This window comes from Euphorbia lathyris, chromosome 3 (genome assembly GCF_963576675.1).
Source record: "Euphorbia lathyris chromosome 3, ddEupLath1.1, whole genome shotgun sequence".
NCBI lineage: Eukaryota > Viridiplantae > Streptophyta > Magnoliopsida > Malpighiales > Euphorbiaceae > Euphorbia > Euphorbia lathyris.
The window spans coordinates 74,844,354-74,865,240 of record NC_088912.1 but is presented as its reverse complement, the minus strand read 5'-3'; the positions used below and the strand labels follow the sequence as shown (position 1 = coordinate 74,865,240).

The 20,887-nt window shown below is 34.2% G+C and overlaps 1 protein-coding gene across 1 annotated transcript; it reads left to right on the top strand.

Annotated features, from left to right (window-relative positions):
• Positions 1-19,594: 19,594 nt before the first annotated feature.
• On the top strand, positions 19,595-20,887 carry LOC136224260 (transcription repressor OFP14). Its single transcript, XM_066012539.1, has one exon. It carries the CDS (start codon positions 19,610-19,612, stop codon positions 20,495-20,497), a length of 888 nt encoding a protein of 295 aa, XP_065868611.1. The 5' UTR covers positions 19,595-19,609; the 3' UTR covers positions 20,498-20,887.

The following is a 20,887-nucleotide window of genomic DNA, read 5'->3' as shown; positions in this document are numbered from 1 at the left end:
GATGGCTTGTCTAGGTGGAAAATATTTCATTAGAAAAGCACTGGCCATTTCTTCCCAAGTGGTAATGGTTCCTGGCTGTAGGTTCTTTAACCAGTTCTTTGCTTTGTCCTTGAGAGAAAAAGGAAACAGCTTTAGCCTTATCACATCATCCGGCACTCCTCGGTTTGATCTGAAAGTGTTGCACAGTGTGATGAACTCCTAGATATGCCCGTTTGGATCTTCCGACTGGTATCCATTGAATTGCACTGCGGCCTACAACATTTGTATCATAGATGCTTTCACTTCAAACATGTTTCCTTCGTTAGGCAACACAATGCACGACGAGTGTCCTTCCGTGGTCGGCCTGGAATAGTCTCTGATCCTCATAACTGGAGGATTGTTGTTTTCTCCTTCCTCTTCCTGATTAGGTTGAACCGGTTGTTCTGGTTGTACTCTTTCAGCCATCCTTCTTTCCCTTTGTCGCTCTCGTTGTCTTGCTCGTCGAGCTCCCGCTCAGTTTCGTCTACACGTTCTCTCTAATTCGAGATCGATAGGAAAAACTGGTGGTCCAGCTCTGCGCATAAACAATGGGAGAACTCCTTCTGGCTACACTATTTAGCAAATAGATTAAAAACACCTTGTTTCACAGAAATTTTCAAATAAATTTTTGTTGCTTTCAATCCCCAGCAACGGCGCCAAAAACTTATTGTCCTCTGAACAGACTCTAGCAAGTGCGCTAGATACAAGTAATAAAGTGATAAATAGAGTATCGTCTCCACAGGGATTGAGGACCAAATTTTACTAGAAAAACCTTGCACAACAGGGTGTTCGTGGTGTGTGAATTCTTTATATTGAGAGATGTTGTGAATGGGTAACAAAGTAAATGATTCAACTTATAAAAAGGAGTATTTGATAATGATAAAAGGTAGAACAGGCTAGGCCACAGCAGAACATGTTACTTTCAGTCTCTAAACATCCTATTTATTCATGAATGATGTAAAGTGAAGTCAAGGTCTCTGCTTTAATGCTCACTTAAGTCAACTCTCGTGTGTTCTTAAGATTCTAAGATGTACTACAACCTTAAGCGTCCCTAAAGTTGGTTCTTTCTTGCATTACGATCGAAACAGCATTTCTATTAAGAAAACCCTTGATACAACCCCCTAACATTCCTGCTTCGGGGTTTGGACGTTTGAGAAACGGTTCCGTGAAGATGAAAGCAGTTCCCTATCATTCATCTAACACTAACATACATGCATACAGCAATAGAGTGATAACTTTCTCAAACACAACATAATATATCACCATTCATTCATAAATAAGAAAATAGAAAACTTACATAACAGGTCCTAACTGGCCTAACCCGTTCAAAACGACTACTCACTCATACTGCCGAGTGAACAGTCTGATTCACAGTTATAGAGCTCCATCAATGGAGTTTCTATCTTTCTTGAGAGCTCTCTGTCTCTCTACCAAAATATCTGTATTTTTAGTTCATAACAGAGATCCCCTTTTCCTTCCCTCACTACATCTATTTAAGGGAAAAGAAAAGGTCAAAACGGTACTGAAAGTATCCGAGAAAATATTACAAAAACCAACCAAATTGTTCACAAATCCTAGAATGCTAGAAGTGGTTAAGATCATTTTGACCCTTGAACACTCAAGGGTCGAACTTTCTTGTCATCATGCTACTTTTGTTTGCCCTTATCTGCCTTTCCTACCTGCCGCTCCTGCTGTCTCCTGTCGCTATCCGTCATCAGAAATACCGGCATTAGACCGCTGGTTCGAAGGTTGCCCATCTCCTCATGGTATGCGCGAAACAGGCTGCTTACAGTCTGTTCGACTTAATCTTTCCTCATCTGCACAAAAACACTTATAAGACCTTCTTTCCCGTAATTTAACCCTAAAAACACCCTTAATTCATTATAAATAACATGTTAAATTATAGTCAAATTCATGCCTAACAGCTGGCAAAAGCAAAGATACAGATAAAGCATATTCAATAGAACATGTTTAAAAGTTGAAATATTCTACAATCACGATTTAGTATAATTATTATAATGATTCAACTTCATTTTATTCCTTGAATAGTATACATATAAGGATTCAACTTCATTTTCTTCAAGTTATTAGGTCCATATAATTATTATAATGTGAGAATTTATTAGATGTATTTAATTACATGCAGCTAATATAGGTGTTTTGAACATGGATATGGTTTGCTCATTTTTGCCTGATCCATAATAATGATATTAGAATATAATTATATATTTGGAAAAGTAATAACATGTCAAAAATAAAACAAAAAGGATACCTGAACAATTAACCACAAAGCATACCAAAAAGCAATTGGCCACAACTAATGAAGAACCCAACAACATTTTATTGTGATTAGAAGTATAAGTTGAACCTAAATGGAGATTATTAGAGGATTGATAATGCTTCAAAAGATTAATATGTGAATACCATATATTAATTTCTATTCCTTTATAAAAAGTGAGAAGCATGGCTCCACTAATTCCTATTATTGTCCCCATCATTTTGGCCTTTCCTGCCCCCTCCTTATTCCCACCTTCTCCAACCTGAAATTCAAGTTGAAACTAATTAAAATGGACAAAATTAAAAATTTCATTTAATTTAATTTATTCAATCACTGTGAACAGGAGTAGACAAATACCCAAATAAGACTGCTAGAATAAAAGTAACAGCAGGTATAAGATTAAACATGGCATATGATGTTTTCATATTCATAACATCTCAAACAATACCCACATCAGGATTCCCCTGTTACCACCATAAATCATAACATCTTAAACAATACAAAATACACTGGATTGAATACATATGCCTCTTTTTATTGCTTACTACAATCTAGGACTTGAATTAACAATCTGTCCCTTGAGCAAGATATCATAACAGAAGCAATAACAGAATCAACATGTTCAAATCTTTCTCAACAATGGAGTGAGACTATAACCATGTTATGCATATCCCTTATCAACAACATAATCATTCTGTTCAAATCTTTCTTCAAGAATAGTACTATGAAACAGATAGATACCTTTTGAAAGCTCTGCACTTCCCCTTTAGTTGTAAACTGATAGATTTCTCCAAAATCTCCAGCACTCTTTCAGCTTTAAGGTAAATGAAAATCAGAAGTTCAGTTTTAAGGAAAAACACGCTGACCTGCCACAGGACTTGGAGAAAAGCAAACATCAATTTGTTGATGACCAAACTCCTAGCGAGACCGATCTATGTAAAATAAATGAATACTTAAAAGGGCCACAAGAGTTGCAAAGCTAACAGTTCTAAAGTATTAAATATGCATCATAAATCAAAAGTCGTTTGTAAATGAGATTGATTATGTTAATTGGAATCCCTTGCCTTGTATTGATTTGGAATGAGATATTTATATATGAGATTACAATGTGAATGCTGTAAAATCTAGCTAATTTATAGCTAATATAATTCCTTAATTTGTGGCTGATTTACATTACTAATATTACCATAATTGTCTAACAAATATAATTCCTTAATTTGTGGCTGATTTACATTACTAATATTACCATAATTGTCTAACACACCCCCGTAGTCGAAACGGGAGGAGGATGAACGTTGAGACTAGACCGAAAGTCTTCAAAAAGAATCTGAGGAAGACCTTTGGTGAAGATGTCAGCGATTTGGTGCCGAGAAGGTACGTGAAGAACTCTGACATCCCCTCTTGAAACCTTTTCACGGACGAAGTGTATGTCCATCTCAATGTGTTTTGTCCTCTGATGTTGGACCGGGTTACCGGACAAATAAACAGCACTGACATTGTCACAATAAACCAAGGTGGATTTCCGAATCGGTAGATGGAGCTCTAGAAGGAGATTCCGAATCCAACAGGTTTCTGAGACAACATTAGCGACCCCGCGGTATTCCGCTTCAGCACTCGAGCGAGAAAGAGTTGGCTGACGCTTGGCAGACCAGGATATGAGGTTGTCCCCAAGGAATACACAGTACCCAGAAGTAGATCGACGAGTGTCAGGACATCCGCCCCAATCAGCATCAGTATAAGAGACTAATGAATCAAGGGAAGAAGCTGTGAGATGAAGCCCATAATCAAGAGTTCCTTTAACATAGCGGAGAATACGTTTGATGGCGGCCATGTGCTGAGTCTGAGGAGCATGCATGAACAAACAAACCTGTTGTACTGCGTATGAAATATCTGGCCGAGTCAGAGTTAAATACTGTAATGCACCGGCGAGACTACGATACTCGGATGGATCATGATAAGGTGAACCAGAGGAGAGACTGAGTTTCTGCTTGGTGTCAACAGGTGTAGTGCAAGAGTTAGAGGAAGAGAGCCCGGCTTTTGTAAGAATCTCATTTGCATACTTCTTCTGAGATAAGAAAAGTGATCCCGGGGTGCGAGTGACGGAGATACCCAAAAAATAATTTAATGGACCTAAATCCTTCATAGCAAACTCAGAGCTCAAGTGTCTGATGATAGTCTCTCGTAAAGCAGGAGAAGAAGCTGTAAGGACTATGTCGTCAACATATAGCGGTCTCGGTCCCACGATGAAAGACAAAGAGTGAGTGATCAGACTTGCTATGTGAGAAACCCAAAGTTGCAAGAAAAGAGGCAAACCGTTGGTACCACGCCCGAGGAGCTTGTTTTAAACCATACAGTGACTTTTGGAGGAGACAAACATGTTCCGGATAGTTGGGATCTCTGAACCCCATTGGCTGATGCATATAAACTGTCTCAGAGAGATTGCCGTGAAGGAAAGCATTCTTAACATCGAGTTGGTGGAGACCCCAATTTTTGGATAGAGCAATGCTGAGAAAGGCACGGATCGTTGCAGGTTTAACAACTGGACTGAAAGTCTCGCCACAATCTACACCAACTAGTTGATTAGCACCATTGCCAACAAGGCGAGCCTTATAGCGCGCAAAGGAACCATCTGCATTAAATTTGTGCCTGAAAATCCACCAACTACGCAAAATGTTAGCATTAGGAGGACGGGGTACAAGGACCCACGTCTTATTTTCAATAAGAGCTCTATATTCATCGGCCATGGCACTTTTCCAATTTGGGTCTCGTAATGCGAGGGAAGGGTTCAAGGGTAATGGAGAAAGAGTGGAAGCGTTGAGGTTTAATTTATGGATGGGCTTAAAAATTCCTGTTTGGCTTCGGGTGACCATGGGATGGGTGGATATTATTGGGGGGGAAGTAGGCTCACGGGAGAGGGTGTCATTAGTGGAAGGAGAATGATAGGGGCTAAGCTGTTGGTCCTGTTGTGGAGGCCCAGGCGGACTGAGTGAGTGGGCGGGGCTGGGCTGGTCAATTGGTCCGGGTGGGCTGGGAGGTGGACTGGCGGGCGTGATAGGATGGTGGCATTGGGGAGATGGCGGGTTGGGCTGTGGAGACGATGATTGGTGTTGGGCCGGATCTGTAGTAGGCTGAGATGGGATTAGATATGGGCTAGCTTGGGTAGAAGATAACGGGCCTGGATTAGGGATAGGGAGAGTGGACGAAATGGCAGTAGGGAAAGGTGAGGATTTAGCAAATGGGAAATGGCTTTCGTCGAATACAACGTGTCGGGAAATAACAATTTTGCGTGTAGAGATGTCATAGCACTTGTAACCGCGGTGGTTGGGTGGAAATCCTAAGAAGACACAAGGAAAAGAACGTGCTTGGAGTTTATTACGAGAAGTGGAAGGAATAAGGGGAAAACATAAACAACCGAAGGTGCGGATATGAGTATAACTAGGATCACGATGATAAAGAATTTTGGTGGGAGAAAGGTTGCCAAGGTTGCGATGAGGTAAGACATTGAGAAGATAGGTAGCATGACTAAGAGCATGTGGCCAAAAATTAGAAGGGACGGAGGCATGGTGAAGTAAAGTCCGAACAATATCGTTAATGGTTCGAATGGTTCGTTCGGATTTTCCATTTTGAGGAGATGTGTGAGGACAAGAAAAACGAAATTGCATACCATTTAATTTGCAAAAATCATGAAATTGAACATTATTATATTCACCACCATTATCACATTGAAAAGTTTTTATATCGCGTTCAAATTGTGTACGAATGAGAGATCGAAAAGTAAGAAAAGTGGAGAAAACTTGAGATTTAGCAGTAAGTGGAAAAGTCCAAAGGAAATTTGTAAAGTCATCAAGAAATAAAACATAATAACGATAACCGCCGGAACTCACTATAGGAGACGTCCAAACATCACTATGAACAATATCAAAAGGCATGGTTGAAAAATTAGAGGAATCATAGAAAGGCAATTTAATTTGCTTTCCAAAAACACATGAAGAACAAACTGAATTATCCAAAGATTTATTACAAGAAATTAAATTGTTTGTTCTAAGATTATTCAAAATATGAGACCCAGGGTGTCCCAAACGATTGTGCCAAATAGTAGGAGTCAAAGCAGTAAAAGAAAAAGATAAACCAGATGAAGAATCGGCGGTAACTGGGTAAAGATCACCGGTGCTATTACATCTCATAATAAGCATCCCCGTACGCAAATCCTTCACAGAGAAACCAAAAGGATCAAATTCCACAGACACGTTATTATCGACAGTAAATTTTCTAACGGATATAAGGTTTTTAACTAGTTTGGGGGCGTGCAAAATATTGTTTAAGTGCAGGGATTTATTGTTGCTGGCTAAGGACGCATTACCAAGACCGACTATAGGAATACAATTGCCATTTCCAACTACAATATTATGATTTGAGCTCTTATTTAAATAAGAAGTGAGCATACCTCCATCCGCCGTCATATGAGCGGTGGCGCCGGTGTCCATGTGCCACGGGTCCGGTGGCGGAGTGATCGCCAGTGTGTGCATCGCTGCAGCAATGTTGGTGGGAGAGCAGTCTTGGGCCAGATGGGCCTGCTGAGTGGGCTGTGCTCCAAGAATACCATGCTGAGTTGGGTGGACTGGTGGAGTCATGAATGGATGGGTCTGTCCATGTGAGGGTAAAGTAGGATATGGGCATGGGGCTGAAGCCCATGGAAATGGAGAAGCCCATGGTGCTCCAAATCCCCACGACCCATATTGTTGCTGGTATGGTCGAGGAAACCAGCGACCTCCACCACCACGTCCATGCCTTCCACATCGGCCTCCATTTCTACCGCCACGATGAAAGCCGTCGCCGCTGCTCCGATTGAAAGAACCGCCGCCGCCACGAGACTGTTGGGGCCGGAAATTTGCTGCCGGTGGGGGAAAGAGAGGCTGGGAGGTGTCGGAGTTCGCGGTGGCCAAGGAAACAGCCGCTAAATTGACGGTGGTCTCCATTTTCTTAGCACGAGCTGATTCCTCAAGTACAATCATTGATCTCGCCTTGTAGAATTGAGGAAGAGTTTCTCCGTGCCGGATTTGGCTTCCAACAGATTCAAAAGCCTCAGTAAGACCGGAAATCAGTTGTAGAACAAGTCTGTCGTTATCAACCGGAGCGCCAACATTATCTAATTGATCCAATAAATTTTTCAGATGTTGACAATAGGATGATGCATCGGGAAAGTTTTCCATGCGAACATTCGAAAATTCCTGCTGCAAATACAGTGCGCGGGAATGCTTGTTATCAACGAACAATTCTTCCAAGCGTTCCCAAGCCTTGGCCGCCGTCAATTCTTTCCCAATAATGGTATTAACTAAGTCCAGTGTTATAGTCGCATATAGCCATTGTAAAACAATTGCATCTATCCGTTTCCAGAGACTAGGATTCTTAGTTTTCATAACGGAGGAGGAAAATTCCGAGCCGTCATCGGTGGACGGGATGATATAATCAAGAACGAGGTAGGCCTTGGCATGATTTTTAAACAGCTCTGCCCAGGTGTTATATTGGCTTGTTTTCTGATCTAATGGTTCTTTAATGATTGAAGAAATATTTGTGAGAGTTAGAGCAGGATGCGTAGGAATTTGGGCAGCCATGATGATTGGCAACTGAAAAACTAGAGGTAGAGAAGAAAGAATATGAAAAAGGTGGCAGGGAAAAGAGAAATCGGCTGGGGTTGAAGAGGAAAAGACCTAAACTGCTGATACCATGTTAATTGGAATCCCTTGCCTTGTATTGATTTGGAATGAGATATTTATACATGAGATTACAATGTGAATGCTGTAAAATCTAGCTAATTTACAGCTAATATAATTCCTTAATTTGTGGCTGATTTACATTACTAATATTACCATAATTGTCTAACAGATTAGTGTCAAATTAACAAGGGAAATTGTGATAAAAATGACAGTAATCACCTATACAATTCCCAAAAGCAGGGCAATGGTCGTCAAACCCCTTAATACATGCTTTGCAACTCTTACAATATCTAATCCTCTTTAAACCTAGTGAAACCTGAAAAGCCTTATTACTCAATGGCTAGGCATTACAAGTATTTTGAATAGGTTACCTATATTACTCAAATGCACTGGTCAAATATATCACTATCTTCTGCAATTCTTATAATACTCTATTATTAAATTTCACACTCCCCTCTTTTAACCTAAATAGTTGTTATCTCTTTCAAATCTTAAGAAAATGAGCAGCGTAAGTAGTATGTGTAAAGGTAATACCTGATTCGCACCTGCAGTAACCATAATAGAAGATTTCACCAATTGTTTTCTCTTTTTAACTACAAAACAAAGCCAAATCCATCATGATTAGCAATTGATAAAAATTAAAAGAAAACGAATGAAAAAAATAAGATCGAACCTGAGCACTCTTACCAGACCTTGAATTCAAGAAGGCCATGAACAAATGGATAGAACTTGCCAGATCCACGGGTAAGGAGACTAAGATCATCTTGGATCTCTAAATCAGCCTACACAAAGAGAGAGAGAGAAAGACAACAAAAAAGGAAATATACGCTAATTGTAACATCCGTAATTTTATAGAAGTATTTTATAAATAAAATATTAATATATATTACAATTATAGTATTTTATAAATTTTTATTACGTGAACCTGCTAACATTTTTATAATTATTAATATTATTATTATTCTTATCATTAATATTAAATTGTATTTTATATATAAAATGGATCCATTTTATTTTAATTTAATGATTATCATTATTATTACTATTTATTATTATTAAAAAAAGAAAAAGGAAGAGCGAAGGAAGGAATAGAATAGGTTTTTGGCAGAACAAAAACGCCTCCTCTCTCCCTCAGACTGCGCAACTTTTGAGTTCTTTCTCTTTTAATTTAATTTCGTTCATAACTTCTTATTCCGGCCATCTCTTAGAATGAAAATTATACCATTAAATTTCTTGTTTCGTGAAGAACATTTTAAGACCACTATTAATATTTTTCTGAGTAAAAAGTATGGTGACCGGAGCGGGTAGCTTCACAATGAAAGCGTTAGATCTCGACCTTTTGGGCGATTTTAGTTGTGAAAGGGGTGTACTTTTGGACTCTCTTGAACGTTGGCTATCTCGTGGTAGTCTCAGTTCGCGATTCGGATATCTCCGGCAAACTTCCGGTGGCCGACCACCGTGCTCCGGCGAAACTCCGGGGAGCCAACGACGGGTTAATTAGAACCCAAATAAATTAATTAGCATTTGGGGACAAGAGGTAAACTTAATTTCTTATGTTTATATATATTTATCTATTTATGTGATTGTCTGTGATATATTGTCATAGAATCATAAAATAAATGTTGAGTATTTGGTTATCATTTGATTTGTGTTTATTTATACACAGAGTGATTTGAGGAGTGAAGTTTTAAATGTTCACTGGATAGTTGAATTTATTAATATAATTTTTTGTTTCTCTTAAAATCGGGTTGCTCATGTATTTATCTATCCAGATAATTAATTATGAAATTATACCATGGTAGAAAGGAGAACGTATAAGAGTTCAGAAAATTAGGAATTATGAAATTGTGTTGGATTATGTTTGAGTTAGCTTAAGTGGATAGGTACAATGGTCTGGAGGTTTGTTGATAATGTGATCGCATACACCTGTCTTGAAAGAGGAGACGGTAGGGTGTTATTAAATTTTGAATTGGGATTGGTACTGCGTCTTGCAAGATTAGACGATAGCAGTGCCATTATAAAAGTACTTATATTATGAAGTCTCAAGGTTGTGTGTCTTGCAAGAGTAGACGATAACACATACCTATTTTGATGTTAAACACCATAAGACCGTTAGACATATTTCACTTAGATTTAGCTAGGGCCCTGAAAATAAATATAATAACTTTAGGGTATTATGTGTAATAAAGAGTTCGGTTTGTGATGTCATTTATTTAATCTTAAAGATTACTTGATTGATTAATTATAATATATGTGAACTGTATGTGTATATGTATATATAAATATTTGCAATTATGTTTATTGAGTAGGCAGCTCACCTCTTGCCATGTTGAAATTTTCAGGCTAGGTTCAGAAGTTCTCCTTTTGCTAGATTTTCAGGTTTACCCTGCATTCAGGCTGGGCAGCACAACAGTCTTGTTCCTATTAGCAATTTCATAGACATTCATTAGGTTTTATTATATTTTTGGACTGGATTAATTGCTTAAGTTTCAGTGAATATTATTGACAGGTTAAATTGTTTGGTTGATTATTTAATTCTTTGGTTATGAGATTTTGATAGACGGTAATAAATGAGGAGCCTTTATGTAGTTATGTTGGTGTTTTTGCTTAAATTATGATAGTTGCTTAGTTTTTTAAGTGACCCAGAACGGGGGTTACACTAATAGCATAAATTAAACAGGTAAACCATCGATTCAAAATGTGGAGAACCTTACCTCTGACTTTAAAATCGATCCTCTAAGAGCTGAAGAAAAAGAAGGAACAAAGACAACATATAAAGCAAAGTAGAAAAAGGAGATCATGGCTGCTCTAAGGTGTTTCCATCAAAGCTTTGTTGAGAGGAGGGAAGAGAGAGAAACTATTTGGAGATCTTTAGTTTGAGGAAGAAAGATGTAGAGATAGAAAAAATGAGATAAAATTAGAAAAAAAGAAGGGGGGAATCGATTTTGGGTTTTGAGTTTTGAGCGCGCGTTAAATTTTTTGCTCTTTTTTGCTCCGCGCGCCTAAGTATAAAATTTTGGATTTTTTGATTTTCGTATAACAATGACAGTCATTTATTCGTAGTGTCGTCTGATGGTTAAGTGACTTTTCCATCAAAATCACGTTCTTTTGAGATGACAGAAGACTATAATCGTAACGTCATCTGAAAATCGAGCGCATTTTTCATTACGCCTTCAGATGACATAGAGTTAAAATGCTGTTATGAAAAATATTCAGATGACATGAAAACAAATGTTTGTCATGTATCTTGTGTCATGTGAAAGGAAAAATGGCATAGTGTACACACCTTTTTTATATAGGGCATTTTATGCTCTTGTACTTCTCCACAATGCCTTGTAGATATGTGCTTTCTTCAGTCTTGCAAATATTAAGGTCCTCCAATTCCTTATTCTTCTCTATTAAATTTTTCATTTCATGTTGCAGATCAATCTCCCGAGCACGACATTGCTCGATTTTATCCTCGCAATTGTTGATTTTCTATTTCATCTCTTTTATAACTTCTCTTCCTCTATCATATATGGGTGGGTCAATCCATTCCAAAATCGATATGCATCTTCATTGGGATATCTAAAACAACCAACATACCTCCTTCCTATGTTAATCAATGTCCAAGTTGTTCTTCTCTGTGCTCTATGACCGCAGTAACAATGAACTCCATTCCATTATATATTCAGTGTGTTTAAACTCGATGAACACGCGATGAACTCATAGAATCCCAAATCGATTTGATTTTGTTTTCTGCAACTACAAATGCTTGCGCACTTGTTTTTAGGTTGTGATTGGCAATGAAGAACAACCCGGGTGAGTGAAATTTCACTGATTTGAAGATTATTGAGAGTTATGGTTAGCGATCGTGTAGATTTTGGGCAAAAATCAGAATTAGGTTTGCAAGTAATTTGGGATTTTGAAGGATTAGGATCGAATGGGATTTTGTGGCCTTTTATATTAGTGTTTTTTTAATTGACTATACTATCCCTATCCGCGTCTGCAAAGTTAAAGATGGAAGGAAGATGTCGCGAACTTGTTAATGGCGCAAACCACATGGTTTGGTTTGTAACAAAAAAAATCATAAGTACCGATCTATAAAAACTCGAAACCACAGGGGTTTTATTTGAAATTATTCCTATTTTTTATTTAGTCCCGCGTGCTTTAGGGGATTTATTTTTGCCTTATTTTCCTTCATTTACTTGCTTTTGATATCATATGAACCGAAAATGTGGCATGCTAAAGGCTCCGGAAATAATGGGTGTTTTCCTTTGGAAAATTCTAAATGACACACAATAACATGCATGCACACGAACATAAACTTAAAAGGATTCAATAATGTACGAAATAGTACATTAGGGTGTTAAGTAGGAAGCCGACGCATTCTCCAACGTCTTAAGAGTGCTTGATATTTTCTTTCGGGGGGATATAACCTTCCCCAAGCGTATCTAATTTCTCAAACTCGTGTAGATTTTCTACAAGCAATCTCTATAATAATCTTGGACCTCAGGTGGCGAGTTAAAATAGTATTGTGGTATTAACCTTCTCCAAATGTAGCTAATTTCCCATACTTATCAAACATTCCAATTAAGCCCGAGTTCAAATAGCATTGTGGTATCATTCGGACCCTCCCATTAGAAGAAATTTTTACAAGGCAAACTAGCCCAACGTGTATAGTATGTATAAGCTTCATAAGTCTGCTTATGGATTGAAACAATCCCCACGCATGTGACATAAGAAATTAACATCAAATCTAGCGTCCTTTGGTTCCGAGACTGATAGTTCGCTCTATTTACTTAAACACAATGAAATACAGTTATTTTGTCTTATTTGTGTGGATGAATTATTGGTTACTAGTAACAATGCAGATCTCATTCAAAAATTGGTTCTTTTTCTTGAGTCCAAATTTTCAATACCCAATCTTGGGGGATTACATTATTCTTTAGGAATTGAGGTGGATTGGACTGCGAATAGCATACACTTACATCAATCCAAATATTGCACTTTTATTCTTGAAAAGTGAAAAATGGCAGATAGTAAACTGGTCTCTAGTCCGTCGAATCCCATAAAAAAGCTTAGCAATGAATGGTGCCTTATTATTGGATCTGGGTCAATATTGAATTATTTTTCGTAGCCTAAAATATTTAACCTTTACGAGATCAGATATAGGGTTTCCACTGAATAAGTTTTCACAATACATGCATGCACCTCGTAAGTCCTATTGGATGGAAGTTAATCTTACGTTAACTTAATGGAACAAAGATGCACGAATTTGTTTGACGAATGGTGGACGACTCGAACAACTTTTAATTATTTTCTGATGATGAATGGGAAAGTGATTAGGGTAATCAGAAGTAAATAAGCGGTTATGTCATTTTCCTTAATAAATGTCTTATTTCTTGGTCCTCTCGTAAGTAGCGGACAGTTTCCCGTTCTTCCATAGAGGTTGAGTATTGGTCCATTGTGTCTGCTACTTCGAAAATCGAATGGCTCCAAATGTCGATGAAAGAAATTGGCTTCCAATGTTCGATCTGCACCCATTTTATGGTGAGATAATTTAAATGTGTTATATTTAACGGCTATCCTTTTTCCATAATCATAGTAGGCGCCTTATTTTGTTCGGGATAAGGTTCAGTCTAAAGCGTTTGTTGGGCTATATATTTCAACAGTTGATTAATGGCAAATGTTTTTACTGAAGTGTTGCATTGGGGTGGTTTCAATTATTAAGGGACAAGTAAATATATTCCTCAAGTAATTGTATTCCTAATTTATGTAAGAACTAGTTTTTGACCCGTGCGATGCACGGATTCATCTTAATATATAAATATTAACAAAAATATAATTAATAATTACAATTAATGATATAAAAAATGAGGAAGTGACACCTCAGCTCCATCGTTACTGTTTTATATTATATATAGATATGTAAAGAAATAGAGAGATTTTAGGGACTAATTTAAATTATGTAGAACTTTTAGATATAGATATGCAGAGAATTAGAGACACTTTAGAGATTAATTTAAATTCTGTAGAACTCTTAGATATAGTACGGATAAAATAATCTTTTTATAAATAAATATAATAATATAACTAAAGTTAATATATTATATTTTTTATTATATTTTTTATTAGTAAAAAAGGAGGAAGTGACACCTCAGCTACATCGTTACTGTTTTATATTATATTATATATAGAATATAGATATGCAGAGAATTGGAGGGATTTTAGGGATTAATTTAAATTATGCAGAACTTTTAGATATAGATATACAGAAAATTAGAGAGATTTTAGGGATTAATTTAAATTATGTAGAACTTTTAGATATAGATATGCAGAGAATTAGAGAGATTTTAGGGATTAATTTAAATTCTGTAGAACTCTTAGATATAGTACAGATAAAATAATCTTTTTATAAATAAATATAATAATATAACTCAAGTTAATATATTATATTTTTATTATATTTTTTATCAGTAAAAAAGGAGGGAGTGACACCTCAGCTCCATCGTTACTGTTTTATATTATATATAGATATGCAGAGAATTGGAGAGATTTTAGGGATTAATTTAAATTCTGTAGAACTCTTAGATATAATATGGATAAAATAATCTTTTTATAAATAAATATAATAATATAACTAAAGTTAATATATTATATTTTTTATTATATTTTTTATCAGTAAAAAATGAGGAAGTGACACCTCAGCTCCATCGTTACTGTTTTATATAGAATATAGATATGCAGAGAATTAGAGGGATTTTAGGGATTAATTTAAATTATGTAGAACTTTTAGATATAGATATGCAGGGAATTAGAGATATTTTAGGGATTAATTTAAATTATGTATAACTTTTAGATATAGATATGCAAAGAATTAGAGAGATTTTAGGGATTAATTTAAATTATGTAGATCTCTTAGATATAGTACAGATAAAATAATCTTTTTATAAATAAATATAATAATATAACTAAAGTTAATATATTATATTTTATATTATATTTTTTATCAGTAAAAAAGGAGGAAGTGACACCTCAGCTCCATCGTATGCAGAGAATTAGAGAGATTTTAGGGATTAATTTAAATTCTGTAGAACTCTTAGATATAATACGGATAAAATAATCTTTTTATAAATAAATATAATAATATAACTAAAGTTAATCTATTATATTTTTTATTATATTTTTTATCAGTAAAAAAGGAGGAAGTGACACCTCAGCTCCATCGTTACTGTTTTATATAGAATATAGATATGCAGAGAATTAGAGGGATTTTAGGGATTAATTTAAATTATGTAGAACTTTTAGATATAGATATGCAGGGAATTAGAGATATTTTAGGGATTAATTTAAATTATGTATAACTTTTAGATATAGATATGCAAAGAATTAGAGAGATTTTAGGGATTAATTTAAATTATGTAGATCTCTTAGTTATAGTACAGATAAAATAATCTTTTTATAAATAAATATAATAATATAACTAAAGTTAATATATTATATTTTTTATTATATTTTTTATCAGTAAAAAATGAGGAAGTGACACCTCAGCTCCATCGTTACTGTTTTATATAGAATATAGATATGCAGAGAATTAGAGGGATTTTAGGGATTAATTTAAATTATGTAGAACTTTTAGATATAGATATGCAGGGAATTAGAGATATTTTAGGGATTAATTTAAATTATGTATAACTTTTAGATATAGATATGCAAAGAATTAGAGAGATTTTAGGGATTAATTTAAATTATGTAGATCTCTTAGATATAGTACAGATAAAATAATCTTTTTACAAATAAAATAATCTTTTTACAAATAAATATAATAATATAACTAAAGTTAATATATTATATTTTTTATCAGTAAAAAAGGAGGAAGTGACACCTCAGCTCCATCGTTACTATTTTATATTATATATAGATATGCAGAGAATTAGAGAGATTTTAGGGACTAATTTAAATTATGTAGAACTTTTAGATATAGATATGCAGAGAATTGGAGAGATTTTAGGGATTAATTTAAATTATGTAGAACTCTTAGATATAGTACGGATAAAATAATCTTTTTATAAATAAATATAATAATATAACTAAAGTTAATATATTATATTTTTTATTATATTTTTTATCAGTAAAAAATGAGGAAGTGACACCTCAGCTCCATCGTTTTTTATTATATTTTTTATCAGTAAAAAATGAGGAAGTGACACCTCAGCTCCATCGTTACTGTTTTATATTATATATAGATTTAAATTATGTAGAACTTTTAGATATAGATATGCAGAGAATTAGAGAGATTTTAGGGATTAATTTAAATTCTGTAGAACTCTTATATATAGTACAGATAAAATAATCTTTTTATAAATAAATATAATAATATAACACAAGTTAATATATTATATTTTATATTATATTTTTTATCAGTAAAAAAGGAGGGAGTGACACTTCAGCTCCATCGTTACTGTTTTATATTATATATAGATGTCTTGTACGCCTTTAGCATATAGAGTTTAGCCAAGGTGTTATATTATGTTTGTGAAATGAAAGTCAACATGATTTCAAGAATATTGTTATTTTACACATGAATGATGGGGATATCTAAACTCAAGGCATAAATAGATTTTTTTATATATGTGTGAGATAAATTACTATAAAGTGGAATTAGGGTCACTTAAGAAGAAATGCTTAGATGATTAAATTAATATTTTTTGGTAATTAATTGATGTTATTAAAATATGCAATTGAGGTGACACGCCTTTGTTAAAGGGAGTCATTCATAGTTGAAGGCATGCTAAATGACATTGTACCAACATTTCTTATGCCTTCAAGATTTCAATTCATTTCTAACCTAAAACAACACTAACAATACCAACAATTAAATTGTATATTAGTCAACAAATTCTTTTCACCTTGTTAACAATAGACACATTATTTAGTGATTTTAATTAATTAATTAGCATAACTTTATTTTTTTATTGCAATGGAAAGAGGAGAAATCACAACACAAAACAAGATAAAAATTTCTACATTGAATGAGAGATATAGGGAGATTTTAGTAGATATGATGTTTTTTTTTTTTTTTGGAAATTTGAAGGAGATCCATGTTTGTAATATAATCATACAAAAAAAAAGAAGTTACTAATTTTTGGTCCATAGGATGCATAGATTCATTTTAACATAGGGTAAATTACACCTATGGCCACTGAACTTTACCCATTTTCACATTATGGCCACTGAATTTCTTTTCTTCTCGATATGGCCACTGAACTTTACACTTTTTAACACCAATGGTCACTCAATGCCTCAAAACGACCGTTGACAGCTAAAAATAAAAATTCCAAAGCATTAATAATATTCTAAGCAACTTTAATTCTTGAAATTTTTCGTTTTGAGGTCATTTAAGTGTTGTTTGGTTAGGAGAGAGAAAGCTCCAAAAAATGTGATTTTCGAAAATAAAAAATGTGGTTTCATGCTAAATGTCGTTCTGAACAACTTTAATTCTTGAATTTTTTCATTTTGAGGTTGTTAACGATCGTTAACGGTCATTTTGAGAAGTTAGTTAAAATTGAGTAGCCACCGGTGTTAAAAAGTGTAAAGTTCAATGGCCATACTAGGAAGAAATGAAGTTCAGTGGCCATAATGTGAAAATGGATAAAGTCCAGTGGCCATGGGTGTAATTTACCCTTTTAACATATAAATATTAAAAATAATTACAATTTAATAATTAAAAATAATGACATAAAGTTGTTATATAAATTAATTTTTTTTATTTTATTTTTATATTTACTTTAAATAATTATTTTATAAATAAATATAATAATATAATTAATATATTATATTATATTATATTATATCATATTATCAGTAAAAAATGAGAAAGTGACACATAAACTTCATTGTTACTGCTTTATATTATATATAAATATGCGGAGAATTAGAGAGATTTTAGGAGATAATTTAGAAATTAATCTAATTTTGCAGAATTCTTATAAAATATGAATAAAATAATCTTTTTATATAAATTAAATATTAAAATTAATTTATTATATATTATATTATATTTTTTATCAGTAAAATATGAATAAGTGACACCTCATATTATATATAGATTTGACCATTGAACTATTTAAAATATTGACTTTTGTTTTTGGATATTATTTAGTAACATTTTCCTTCTTGTGTTTTATCCACTGGTCTATTATTTAGTAATATTTCCCCTTAATCTGTTAATATTTGTGAAATCTCAACCAATCTGAATGATAAGTTAATAAGATTGATATTACAAAATAGGTCACGAGGCAAAGATCAACATTTTGAATGAGAAAATACTCAAATTATAAATATTACAAAAGAATATCTTCAAAAAAATATTAGTACAAAATAAAAATAATAAGTCAAAAGGTCAATAACAACAGTTTATATAGTTGAAGAGACAAAACAATGACTTAATCCTATAAAAAATTATTAGGTTGCCCTTTTCTTTTTTCTTTTTTCTTTTTTCTTTTTTTTGTTTTACTTCTTTGATTTGATTTTTTTCTTATTTCTTTGCATAGACCGTTTGGGGTTTTTTTTTTTTTTTTTTTGAAATAAGATAAAAAAAACAAATAGGAGAAGTTGTCAGATTTCAGGATTTGATTGGATTTTTTATATCTTGAAGTTGCTATTTAATTTTTTGAAATTTTTTGGGTTTTGATGTTTCAAAGCTGAGAAAAAACATTAAAAAAATAAATTATAATCTTACAGTAGGGAATATTTATCCTCAGTATTATAATAAACAATTAACCAATCCAACTAAATTTTCATTAATACATAGTAACCTAAGAAGGGTTAGGTATGGAAAGTTTGTAACTGATGCACAACAATAAAAAAAGGAAAAAATATTGGTCAAAAAATACAATTGGAAAATTTAAACAACAAAGAAAATAATAAAAATAAAATTAAAGAGAAAGACAAATGAAAAATAGCAATCAAGTTTAGATATAATGGTTTTTAAGACCAAAAATAATAATAATTATCATTACATAAATTCACTGTTCCGTTGATTAAATAGCACGTAAGATAGCTAATTTTACGGTACACGTACCAGATCAATAATGGGATATAAAGTTATTTACATAACGGTTTATCTGAAATGATCGGATGTAAAGTGCATACCGAATATATAGCTTATCCCGATCGCCCGTACATATAAATATAAATTAATGGGTTTAATTTTTTATATTTTATTAGTTCATCACACTGACATAACTGCTAAATATTGACCTAAAATAATATGATTAAGTGATTGGATGAAATCCAAGCATAGCAGAAAACATCCTCTCTAGATTTCTTCACCTTAAGTAGATTCCCAAACTCATAAATATAAGAGATAATCTGATGTCAGTTTCTAACAATTTATGCTCCATAAAAGGTTTAAATTTGAATAAGAGCATTTAATATTTGGTAAGTTAGAGTCAGCTCTTTTCTGTTTTATTTGCAATTTATGTTACTTAATGAAATTTCAAAAAAACGAATATAACATATAGTATTTCAAATATTATATATATATATGTGACATTGAGATTATATATATTAGCTATCTATCTATGTATTGTTTTGCCTTTTGAAGAAAACCAAAATGCCAAAAAAATTCAAGTTCATTCAAAAATATATTTGTAAGATCAAAACTCCTCGCTCCTTTTCATCTGTTATATCAACCTGCAAGCATCCTAGAACAGCCTCATTCGCCCTCGGGCGGACCACCTCACGCGAGGCAGATCATCATGGAGAGAATCCCAGAAAGGACGAGGCTGCGACGCTGTATGATATTGATCAGTTCTTGTTAGAGAATTTCAAGTCTCTTTATGTCGAAAATAGAGACGAAATTCACAACCGTCGGGAAATGGAGCAAAATGGCGACGAAATAGAACTCGTCAAGGGCAACGAAAAGAAGAAACTTGATCGGCCATCGAATCTTTGTGGGTCCCGCAGGTTCTTCGTGCCTATCGGGCCGTCGTCGAGCTCACTCATGGAGGAAGCTCGGCTCAGCTTCAGGAGACGCTCCGACAAAGTTGAAGGCGTCGCCGGCGCCGGCGCCGGAGGATCAAGTTCGACATCAACAATCAGCGAAATTCTCTATAACAGCGAAGATGACGACGACAGCAGCGACGACGACGATGAGGATGGTGATTATGTGAATGATGAGTATATGACCATAAAGACGTACTCGTGGAATCCGTACAATGATTTCCTGGTATCGATGGAAGAAATGATAGAATCGAAATTGGAAGAAGATCGAGAAATTGATTGGGATTTCATGGAAGAATTATTAGTTTGTTACTTGAGTTTAAACGACAAGAAGTCGCGAAAGTTCATCATAAGTGCTTTTGTGGATCTTATAGTCAGCTTGCGTAAACCATCGGAGAAACCTAACATCCGGCGACCGGGAGGACAGAGGAAGCTTGCTGGAGTTGCAAGGAGAAAGAGGAGGGGAAGAAGAAATCAAGGAATGTTACTTCAGAATTAATTTGGGGTTTTTTTTGGGAAGCGCATAGTAAGAAATTTTAATAGTTTGATCCTTAATTTTTCAATTTGAAGCAATTTTGGGTCGAGATAATAACGACGGACTTCTTAGAGGACAAGAGTCGCTCCTAATGGTCGGCATCCTTGTGTCCCTGTCTCCGTCTCTGAAGTGAAGTCGTAAGAATTGCTTCAAATTAGAAACGTTAAGGATACAATTTAATATTTCTTACATTAGAAATATGTTTGTGCTTCCAAAAAAAATATTAGGGATGAATTTGAAATTAATTTGGGAAAAATTTATAATTAGGTGATAAACTGTTTAATTTTGGAGTAAATCACATGCAATTTGGATGATTTTGCGGATTTTGGTGAGAAATTGATGAGATAAATCCTG

Coding starts and splice junctions, on each gene's coding strand:
- LOC136224260 (XM_066012539.1), top strand. CDS start 19,610: ATGCCAAAAAAATTCAAGTTCATTCAAAAATATATTTGTAAGATCAAA.